At 53.1% G+C, this 11,724-nt stretch overlaps 1 protein-coding gene across 1 annotated transcript; it reads left to right on the top strand.

The window, feature by feature from the left end:
* Positions 1-314: 314 nt before the first annotated feature.
* Positions 315-11,724, top strand: LOC309623360 (protein HIDE1). Its single transcript, XM_082380242.1, has 8 exons — positions 315-333; positions 1,002-1,102; positions 2,163-2,471; positions 4,468-4,560; positions 5,535-5,562; positions 6,300-6,343; positions 7,576-7,610; positions 10,604-11,724. Exons 2-8 carry the CDS (start codon positions 1,072-1,074, stop codon positions 10,748-10,750), a joined length of 687 nt encoding a protein of 228 aa, XP_082236368.1. The 5' UTR covers positions 315-333; positions 1,002-1,071; the 3' UTR covers positions 10,751-11,724.

Below are 11,724 nucleotides of genomic sequence, written 5' to 3'. Positions count from 1 at the left end.
CTACAAGGTATTATGGCAGGATTCAGCAAAGGCATTTTTTCTAAGTCCAGAGGAATCTGGAAAGATTTCCTCAAAATGGCATTTAAACTGAGACCTGAAGCAGAAGTGGGATTTGACCAGGTCTATAGAATTGTGTTCCAGGCAGGGATGATGGAACACATGCAAAGGCCCTGAGGTTGAAATGAGCTTTGTGTATCCAAAGAAAAAAGTCCACTCTAATGGCCCTCTTTAGTATTTGGCAACTACATGCTTACATCCTTCCTGGGTGTAAACCTCCAGGTGGACCTACCTGCTGGACTTGACCAGAAATGTTTGGAGACCAAAGCAAATCTGGTAAGACAGACCTTTCTGGGCTATCAACAGGAGGCAATTTATGCTGCAAACAATGTCATTTCCTCAGTTCTGGAGCTAGTGTTTCCTTTCACCTGGCTGGTGAAGCTCCTGAGACTTTTCTCCTCTGCGGCCTCACACTGGGAACACTCACACTACACTAGGCATTGCACTTCATGACATGAATTCTTTGGAGCTAGTGTCCACTACTCTTAGCCCCATTCTTCAGAGCAGCAAGCTGAGGCTTCCAAGAAGGACCTTGTCTTGCCTGAGGTCACAGAGGCCAAGCCCTAACCACCATGCCCTACCAACTTCCACCCCACGTTTCAACTTCAGCACTGGTTGGGCCACATTTTGTGACTTGGGCCTGGGTTTCCCAAAAAACCCATGTTCCTCATGCCTCCTCATGCCCAGGAGTTCTCAGGGGAAAAAAAACAAAAACAAAAAAAACCACGCACTGGACCATCTCATTCATTTTCCCCCTCCCATGTGCCGAAACTTGGCCCCTAAGGAACAGCGAGGTGCCAGGGTCTGATGTGCGTCCGTGGAAGGGGTGGGGAGGGGAGAGAGTCCCTTTCAGTGCCCAAGTGTGTGTGTGCAACTTCCTGCCAATGAGGAAACACTCAGCTCAAGTCAGTCCTGGTTCTTCTTTCCTTGCTCTGGCCTCACAGGAGGAGCTGGCAGTGAGCCGTGGGCCGCGCTGGTCTCAGCCAGATTTCCTGGCCAAACGCGGGAGGAGAGATGCCCTGGACCGTCCTGCTCTTTGCAGCCGGTGAGCCTGGTGCCCCTGTGCCACCCCTGCTCCGCTCCCTCCACCTCCCCAACCTTGCCTCTGCTGGGGGGTGGCAGGGAGGGGGTGTGTGTGCAGAAACCAGGTGCTGGAGAAGCTGAGCCCTGACCGATTTTCCCCCAGAGCCTTGGAAATGCCCCAGGAGCATGGATTTCTCTTGTCGGGTCTCATTATCCCCACCCACATCAAGGGTATCAGAAATGCCACCCCACCAGAGACAGCAGTGCCCACGCCCCATGACTCAGCCCTGCTTGGCCTCTGCAGGCTCCTACCTCCAGGGCTGGGGCAACAGGAGGATCTGCTGGGGGGTCAGAGGGTGGGGCGGGGAAGCTAGAGAACGGAAGGCTTGTGTCGACCTCACCTGAGCCAGGCGCTCTGCTCGGGAGCCTGTGAGCGGCTGGGGAGACACTGGTCCCTCCTGCAGGAAGTCGTGCCCCAAAATCATATTCTTCACCACAGCCTGGAAAACAAGATAGAACCCCTCTGCCCTCCCCTTCTCCCCTCGGTCACCCTCCCTCCTGCCACCCAGGCTCCTTGAACACACCACACCCCTTCCAGCCTGTGGCCTTTGCCCCAGACTGTCCCTCTGCCTGGAATGCTCGCCCCCGGTTCTTCCTGTGCCGTGTCTCCATGGAAGCCCTCTGTGGCTACCCTACCACCCTTGTCTCCCTGAGAAAGTCAACCCCCCGGGGCAGGCATACCTTATCTGTCCGTCTATCTGTCTATCTCGTCCGCTGCTCTGTCCCCAGCACCTAAACAGGGCCTGGCACGTAGTCAATGCTGTTGATCGAAGTAATACAAGTATAATTGCCCTGCTGTGTAACATCCACGGCTATTATAATAAAATGACTCAAATGCAGCGATCTCTCACCACGTGCTGGGCACTCTACCCCTTCAACATCACAGTAGGGTAGGGATGACTAGCTTCCAGTTGTACATGAAAGCCAAGGCCCAGATAGGGTGAGCCACTTGCCCGAGGCTGCACAGCCAGGCTGGCCTCTGCTCTAACCACCCAGCAAGCCTCCCCTATCTTGCTTCACAGGCTCCTTGGCTATCCCAGCGCCATCCATCATGCTGGTGCCCCCACATCCCAGCAGCCGGGAGGACCCCATCCACATCTCATGCATGGCCCCCAGGAATTTCCCGGGGGCGAATTTCACACTGTATCAAGGGGAGGAGGTGGTGCAGCTCCTGCAGGCCCCCGCGGACCAGCTCGAGGTCATCTTCAACCTGAGTGGTGGCAGCAGGGAGGTTCCAGGGGGACCATTCTGCTGCCAGTATGGCGTGCTCGGCGAGCACAGGCAGCCTCAACTGTCGAACCTCAGTGAGCCCATGCACGTCTCCTTCCCAGGTAAGGCCCTCCCATCATTCCTCACTGCCCCGGGCTCCATTTTCTCACCACGGAACCTTTGTAGGTGCTGTTCCCTCCACCTGGAAGTCATCACAGGACGAGCCACCTCTTCCAACTTGCCAGACTTTCTCACTTTTCCTTGTTTAGTCCTCACAGTCACCCCATGCAATGGGTACAGCCATTCTCCCCATTTTCCAGATAAGGAAACTGAGGCACAAGAGATGAAGAGACTGGCCCAGGTCACCCAGCCAGCAGGTGGCAGAGCGTTAAACCTGGCATGCGTTCACCCTCCCTGAAATCCAGGCGTTAAACCTGCATGCTCTCCTCCACCCTCCCTTGAGCACCTGCTATGTACCAGGCACTGTCCTTGGCACTGCAGGTTCAGCAGTGAATGAAACAAAGTCCCTGACGTCTCACAGTTGACATTCTGAGGGATGGGGACAGACGATAAATAAGGAGTTTGGTAAACATTCAGTCTGCCAACAGGGGACAAAGAAAGTGGCAGGGATGAAATATAGCCTGGTGAAGGGATGAAATATAGCCCTGGCAGTGAAAGCGCCAAGTCCTAACCACTGGACTGCCAGGGAATTCCCAAGCGTGTCATTTTAAATAGAGAGGAGAGTGGCCAAGGAAGGCCTCTCTGAGGAGGAAACGTTTGAGCAAAGACCTGAAGGATGAAGAGCCAGCCACGTGAGTGTCAGGGGCAGGAGTGTTCCAGGCAGAGGAAGCAGGCTGTGCAAAGGCCCTGAGGCTGGAGCGTGCCTGGTGTGTTTGAGGGACATCGAGGCGCCCCATACGGCTGAAGCATAGTGAGCAAGGGGGAAAGTTGGGGGAGATGAGGGCAGGGGGGAGGCAACGAGGATTGTGCAGGGTCTTGTGGCTGCAGCAAGGACCCTGGCTTTTCGTCTGAGTGAGACAGAAGCCCTGGGAGGGCTGATGTCTTCCTCTAGTCTTTCCAAGAGAGGGGGCTGGGCCTGGGTTCTGGATCAAGAAGCCGGAGTGAAGAAGGAGCCTCTGGGTGGAGCCTCTGCTTCACCATCAGTCAGAACTTTCCTGCTGCAAAGAGAACTTTGTTGCCAGCAGAGGCCCACAGTCTGTGATGACAGAACAGTCTCTGTGTCCTTCCCCGGCCTCAAGTTCCACAGTCAAAGGCCCCCTTCTCTCACCTTGGTCCTGTGGTCTCAGAGTGGGGAGGTGACATCCCTCCTGCCCCAGGTGAATGAAGGAACAAGGGCTAACACTGAGAACACCAAGTGTGTGCCTCTCCTCCCCTCCTGGCTAGTTCCTGACCTCCACTGGGATCAGGGCATCTCCTGCTGGCTTCCCCCTCTCTCCAGGGAGGGGCAGCCGAATCTTTTGCAGACATTAACTGGAGCTGGGGCTTCATGCTTTTGTGGCTGACCTCTATGTGGGCCTCAGGGTCCACCATGTGACTGGGAGTGGATGTTATCTGACCCCCTGTTACCCAGCCAGCAGGACTCTTCAGGCCACAAGTAACCGAAAACTTGACTCAAATTGGCTTCAGTGACAAAAGGGGATTTGTTGGTTCACTGAACAGTACTGACTTCAGGCATGGCTGGATCCAGGTGCTCACCAATGTCAGGAATCATGTGCCACTTCTCAGCTCTGCTTTCTTCTGTGTCTTATTCTCAGGCAGGCCCTCCCTCTCAGGGTGTCAAAATTGTACCTTGGAGCCCCAGGTGTATATCCTACCAGCTTTGTAACGCTGGCCTGAGGAGTAAACCTCTCTTCCCAGTGGTCTAGCCAAAGTCCAGAAATTACTTTCATTGGCTCAGCTTGGGCAACATGCCCCTCCCTGAACCAATCAGGTTGGCCAGAAGGCGGGAATATGCTAATTGGCCAGAAACAGGTTTGCTAGGTCCCCAGGGTCTAGCAACATCCAAAACAAATGGAGGGATGACAGGAGTCCCACCTTCTCCCTGCAACCCCACAGTTCCATGACCTGCCCAATCTCTCTTTTCCCATCTTCCTCTAGCGCCCACCTGGATCCTGGCACTCTCCTTGAGCCTGGCTGGATCCTTCCTCCTCCTCGCTGGGCTGGTGACCATTGCCTTGGTCATCAGGAAAGGTAACGGCAGGCAGAGAAATCATGGCCCACCGGAACTTGTATATGCACTCCCACTCACACCCATTTTTAGGAGCACGGTTGGGAGTCCTTACTACAGAGGTTTAGCAGTGAAGAACCCTCCAGAATTTCGATGATGGTGGTGGGCAGGGGCAATTTATATATGTATATATACACGTATATGTGTATATATATATATACATATATAAATTGTTGTAAAATATACATGACGTAAAATTTACCATTTTAACCCTTTTTAAAAAATTATTATTTTTTAATTTTTTTGGCCACGCTGCGCAGCTCGTGGGATCTTAGTTCCCCAACCAGGGATCAAACCCGGGCCCTTGGCAGTGAAAGTAGATCGCCTGGGAATTCCTTTTTTTTTTTAAATTATTTTTAAACTTTTAAATTTTTAATTTTTTTCATTTTAACCCTTTTTAAGTGTCCAGTTCAGCAGCATTAAGTATATTCACTTTGTTGTACAACCGTCGCCACCATTCATCTCCAGAACTCTTTCATCTTCCCAAACTGTAACTGTCCCCTTTAAACACCGACTCCCCACTCCCCATTCCCACAGCCCCTGGCACCACTGAACTCAGTCTTTAAAAAAAAAATAAAGCGGTAATCCCCTGGTGGTCCAGTGGTTTGGACTCAGTGCTTTCACTGCAGGGGGCACGGATTCGATCACTGATCGGGGAACTAAGACCCCGCAAGCCACGTGGTGTGGACTAAAAAAAAAAAAAACCCAACAATTTTACATGCTCGTACCTTGTTTGAAGTTTTTACCAACATACATTGATCATGAAATTGGGGGGAAAAAAGTGTCTTCAGTAGCTCCCCTGTTGAGTGGGAAATTTGCCAGCAAAGAAGGGAAGGCTGGGCTACAAATGTATGTGGACCTTTTGGTTTCTTGGCTTTTTGCAACCAGGATGCAACCAGGACCAAAATCTAACAAACACTTTTTTTTTCTCTCCCAGTTAAAGTAAAAAGCTTGCAGAAGAAACGGTGAGACCATCCCTGGAGACCCTCAGAGGGTGGTTTTGGGGAAAGAAAACTCAGTCCCAAGGCAGGAGTTCCTGATGGCCATTAAAGACTCTGATAGCTGGCCGGGTTCTAGGGGAAGAAGGGTCCTTCCAGGGCTCCACCCCAAACAGCGTCTTCTGGTGGGAGGCTGGCTTAATAGAAACAGGTGCTATTCAGGAAGCGCCTACAGCGTGCCCAGCATTGTGCTGCGGGACTCTGGACCCTGAGCTCACGTGATCCTCATGGCAGCGCTGGAAGCAGGCACTAGGAGTGGCCCCATTTTACAGATGAGGAGGCTGAGGCTTCCTCGCATCCCTTTACGGCCAGTTGCCAAAATTTGCTAAGTAGTCATTCTAGAAATCCACGATTGTGGGAGAGGCAAGTGGTGCCCCCTGGGGTTGTGCAGTGCCCAACTTGTAGCCTGTAGACAGTGGCCCTGGTTCCTGGGCATCAGAATCTACTGGCTCCAGCCTCGGTTTCTCCCCTCTGAGAGAGGGGTGGACACCGTGCTGCCTAGTGGCAGAGAACTAGCAGTAGCCCCGGTGATGGAATCCTGACTTCACCTGGCTGTGGGGCTCCTGCGAGACAATTTCCATCTGAGGGGATTCAGGGAGGATGCGGAGGTGGGGTGGGGAGGAAGGGCCAAGTTTGACCAGGGCTACCCGGAACGAGCCTCCTGCCTGAGACAAGTCATCACTTTCTCCTGAAACCCTCTGCAGGGAGCGAGAATCCTGCTGGGCCCAGGTTGACTTCGCCACCACAGGTCTGTGCCTCCCAGTTCCTGCCCCTCACCGGGGCAGTGTCACTGTCTCAAAATGCCATTGGGTCTCACTACTCGCTACTGAACCCCTTCTACAGCTGCTCACTTCCCTTAGAGTTGAGAACACACGCTCCCCTCTTTCTCCCCCATCCCCTGCCGTTTCCTGACCAGGTTCACCTATTTTTTTTTTTTTTTTTTTTTTGGTGTGAACAGCTTTCACCTCTTACCTCTCCTTGCCCCATCCTCATGCCTTTCACGCATTCTGCCCTCTGCCTAGAATGCTTTTCCTCCCTGTGGTCTCAGTCTAAAGGTCGCCTCCTTCTGGAAGCCTTCCCTGACTTCCTAGGCAGGATCTACTCTTTCTACTTACATGCCCCCAGTGCCCTGTCGTTCCTCTTAGCCCTCAGTAGAAACACAATTAAGTAATCATTGCGTGCTTGGGTGTGTGACACTCGCCTCCACCACTGGACCATCAGCTCCAAGAGGGTGGGGAACTGCATCTGTCTTGTCCACCATCAGGGCACCCGGCTTTCACAGTGCCTGGCACCGTCCTTAAATGGAGCCCCACTTGTGGTCCAGAATGTGCTGTTCTGCTGGCTTCCACTGGGGGTGGGGAGAGGGAGCCAGCCTGTGAAGTGCGATGCCCAGGAAGGGGCTCCAAGCAGAGAAAACTCCATTCTCTGTACTTCTTTCACTGTCTCACGTATTTATTGAGCACCCCGAGTATGTGCTGAGGTCTGGGGGCTCCCAGGATAACCAAGACAGAGGCGGTTTCTGTCCACAAGCCCATACTCCAGTGGGGAAACAGCCCATGGCGGGCCGGACCCTGTCTGGGCTAGGAGGGTCGTCCCCACAGGAGGTGGTGTTGAATCAGAGACCTATAGGGGGGAGCAGGGAGTAGCTGGGTGAAGAGCGGGCAACCCAGGGTGGGGGAGGAGCTGAGAGGTGTTCTGGAAAGTGGGAGTGGAGACGAGGCACCATTTTCCCGGAGGGCAGCCAGAGGTCCCTGAGGGAGGGTTCTAAGCCGTAGAGGGACACAGTTCAATTTGTAGCTGTGTGCAGTTCACCCTGTAGAATGGGCTGGAAGGGGGCAAAGAGGATGAGGGGTGATGGACCTTATGCCCTTCCTCATGGTTGACTTGGGGCCTGTGGGCTTGTGGGGAGGGCCTGGGGAGGGCGGTGAGCAGGAAATCTGAACCGGCCCCCATCCTGGTCTTCTTGTCTTTCTGTTGCAGACATGTCCTTCGATAACTACCTGTTTACCATCTCCGTAAGTCATCCTGTTTCTCGGTCCCGATTTACTGCTGACTGTCCTGACCATGGGAAGGTTGGGGCTACCACCAGGCTGGGTTGACCTGTTTGTCCCTGAGCTTCTGGGGTCTGGGAAAAGCCCAGAATCACTGAGCAGGGATTGTTTGTGAGCCGAGAGCTGGCACTGGAAAATTCCAGGGGATTGGAGGTAGGCACGTTGTCCAGGCCTTCGTGGGGCAGTGGGCAGGCCCCTGGTTGTCAGCACTGCCTTTGCACTCAGAATGGTGACAAGGGACTCAGGGTGACCTGGTGGCTTCTTTGGGGTCATGGAGCCTTGTGACAATCTGGTGCACACTGTGGTTCGCTCCTGGTATAAAGAAAAGCCTACTTTTGTGTTCAGTTTCAGGAACTTCAGCTTAGCTGTCCCAGACATGCGTCTCCCTTTCAAGGGGGAGGGTCTCAACCCCCATTCCCACCCCCACTCCCCACCCCCTGCTTAGCAAGGGGTGTTGCTCCCCCAGATCACACAGTGTCCTGGCTGGGATTTGAACCCAGGTCTATGGGACTCCTCTACACAGCTGCATCTTGTGATGGCCTTGAGGTACTTATTATTATTATTAGTTTACTAAATTAGAGATATCTGACCCCTGGACATGATGGATCAAGAAAATGTCCAAAAAAAAAAAAGAAAATGTCCAGCTAGGGGAATTCCCTGGTGGTCCAGTGGTTGGGACTCCACACTTCCACTGCAGGGGGCCCGGGTTTGATCCCTGGTGGGAAAAACTAAGATCCCACATGCTGTGTGGCATGGCCCGGCCAAAAAAAAAAAAAGAAAAAAGAAAAGAAAATGTCCAGCTAGCTCTTCTCCATGCAGAGAGGGGTACAGGTCTGGGGTGCAGGTGGTCCCCCTTGAGGCAGCCTCAGAAGTTCCATTTGTGTAAGTGGACGCTTTGGGACTTCAGTCAGGGAGCCTGGGGTGGAGTCAGTCTGTTTGGGGCACCATGGTGGGGAGGGGGGTGGGGGGAGGATTGGATGGGTTCAACATAGCCTTCCTGGGCATCTGGACAAGAACAAGATGAGGCCCTTCATCCCTCAGAGCTTCTTAATTCTACAGGGGGAGACAGACAATGCCACGTGGGGTGGGAGTGACCAAGAAGCTCACTTAGATGGGAGATCCGGGAGGTCTCTGAGATTAGCGACAAGCAGGAGGTAGCTGCGGAGGACTGATCCAGGCTCAGGACACGTTCTTGGCACGGCCCAGTAGGGGTGCAGCGGAGTGAGGAGTAGAGAGGGGAGCCGCGCGGAACTTTGACTTTGACTTTGACCCCAAGTGAAGGGTGAGCCATGAAAAGTTCAGAGCAGAGGTGGGACTTGACCTGATCTATGTGCTCACGGGCGCCCTCTGGCGGCTGCGGGCAGGATAGACTGTGGGGACCGTGGACGGACAGGAGCTGGGGGACCCGGCAATGGTTCAGGCGGCAGACGTGGCGGGTAGTTTGGTCCAGTGTGTTGGCAGCGGAGGTGGAAGAAGCGAACAGATGCAGGTCAGGTAGATTCAGGGGATGGGAAACACGGCACTGATTTTGGAGTGGATGAGTGGGCCGAGGGAGAAGGAGGCGTGGCGGAGTTCTGGAGAGACAGGAGACAGGTCACCTCACCCAGTGCTGCCACAGAGCAGATGGAGACTGGTCCCCAGTCACTGGTATACAGATGGTGGGAAGGAAGGGGCTTGGCACCGGCCTGTCCAGCCCTCTGAGATCTCAGCTCAGGGAACAAATCCTGAGCTGTTAAGAAAAGCCTGGCAGGCGGGGCAAGTTCTGAAACCTTCTGTGAGAAGTCACACCGCTCAAGGCACTAGCCTGGTGATTACTGCCTCCCCCGCACCCCCACCCTTTTTTTTTTTTTTAAGGCATTTAAAATGAAACGGTGGAAAACAAAGAAAAGGAAGGAGAAAAATAACTTATTTCTCAGTATCTTAGTCCTGGTGACTTTAAAAATATATTTTTTTAGTTAAAAAATTGTTTGACTATGAAATACATCCAAATGTACAAATTATATACATAGTAAAATTCTCTTCTCTTTCTTAATCCCTCTCCACCCCTGGTCTCCCCCTCTGCACACAGACGTACAGGTAAATCACCATTTAGGAGCTTCCTGCGCATACAAGCAAAGGCAAAAATAGCAAGTCTATATCCTCACTCTTTTTAACACAAATGACAGCATGCTAACCACACTGTTAGGCATGATGCTTCTTTTCCTTAACAGTAAATTCTAGTGATCTTTGCTAGTTTTTTAAAAAAAAATCATTGTAAAATATACATAAAATTTACCATTTTAGTCATTTTTCAGTGTACAGTTCTGTGGCATTAAGTGTATTCATATGGTTGTACAACCATCACCACCATCATCCCCAGAACTTTATCTTGCAAAACAAATCCTGTCCTGGGACTTCCCTGGCGGTCCAGTGGTTAAGACTCAGAACTTTCACTGCAGTGGCCTGGGTTCAATCCCTGGTCGGGGAACTAAGATTCCACAAGCCGCACGGTGTGGCCAGAAAAAAAAAAACTCTGTCCCTATTAAACACCAACTCCCTGTTTCACCCCCACTGCAGGCCCTGGCACCCACCATTCTACTTTCTGTCGCTTTGATGGATTTGCCTATTCTGGATTTTACACAGAAATTATGCCATACAGTGTTCATATTTATGAGTCGTAGCCACCTCGGGGTGGGGGTGTTGGCATTCTCCCCCATTGTACAAAAGTGCACAAAGGAAATTGAGGCACAAAGGGGGCGATCACACCCCTAGGAAGAGGGGGAGCTGTTATTCGATCCCAGGCTGTCTGGTTCCCTATTCAGCAGAGAGGAAGGCAGGATCAGGGCGCTGAAGCTGTGTGTGTGTGGGGTGAGGTGAGACCCGATGGACTGGGGGAGTCTCGGGTTCAGAACATGGGGCAACCCGAGATCCTGAAACCCCAAATCACCCGGTTCTCTATTTTTCCTCCACGGACAAAGAAAATGACTTCAGAAGAAGACGCAGCCACCCAGGATGCTCCTTCAGGCTCTGCTGTGACACCTGGCAACTCTGGGACCCGGAAGAGGCCCACCTCCACGTCATCCTCACCCGAGCCCCCAGAATTCAGCACATTCCGGGCCTGCTAGGGGAGCCCTTCCCTCTATCTGCGTGCCCTCCGTTCAGCCCTCCCCCTTGCGCTGGCTGGGCTTTGTAGGGTCTCAGTTCCCTCCAGCTACTTTGGGGACTTCTGGCTGCTGCTTCCTCAGGGCAGTGAACAGAGGAAATGAAGGGGACCCCCTGGCCTTGGGACCTTCCTCGCAGAGGAGCAGGAGTGGGAGAGGGGATGCAAGCATCAGCCTGGAGGCTGGACAGAAAGCAGGAAGCCTCTCTGGATTGCCAGCTTTTCAGACCACCACGGAAGGAGCTGTTAGGATCCCTCAGCTGGGCCATTATGAAGTCTGAACTCTCCACACACCCCTCCGCTTTCCTTCGTCCCATGCCACACCTGACTTGGGTTTTTGGAGCATAGGGTACCTGGGGGTTATATTCTATGTGCCCTGCTGGCATGCCTAAGTTATTAATTATAATGTTTGGAGCTGTTCCCAAGGCCTCTATGGAGTGTAATCCTTCAAGCCCAGGCCCTCTGGGGTCCAATCACTGATTGCAGGGTGGGGGGGAGGGGGCAGTACCCCTCAACTGCATGCAGTCAGGGTGGTGTATGGGGAGGCCCATGGGGGTGTAGGGAGGGGGGCAGTGCCATGTGGGGTCTCTGCTAAAGTCCTTGCATTGGTGAGTACAGGAGGTGGAATGATGGAATGCTTGAGGAGAATGAGTAGTAAATGAGCAGGTCCAGGGACTTCTCCGCCGGACTAGTGGTTAAGACTCCTCCTTCCCAATGCAGGGGGCACGTGTTAGATCCCTGGTCGAGGAACTAAGATCCCGCATGCGGCACGGTGGGGCCTTAAAAAAAAAAAAAAAGCAGGTCCCGGGAAGAGTGGCAGCTGGAGATGGTGGGCGGCCGCAAGCACCTTTGGAAGCCACCAAAGAGGAGAACGGGGCCCTGGCGCAGTGGAGGGGGGACTTGCAGGGAAGATGGGTGTGTGTATCCGTGTATGGAAAG

The sequence above is a fragment of the Balaenoptera borealis genome (genome assembly GCF_965194805.1).
Source record: "Balaenoptera borealis genome assembly, chromosome: 2".
NCBI classification, from domain to species: domain Eukaryota; kingdom Metazoa; phylum Chordata; class Mammalia; order Artiodactyla; family Balaenopteridae; genus Balaenoptera; species Balaenoptera borealis.
The sequence above is the reverse complement of the archived record's forward strand: the minus strand, read 5'-3'. Positions and strand labels throughout refer to the sequence as shown.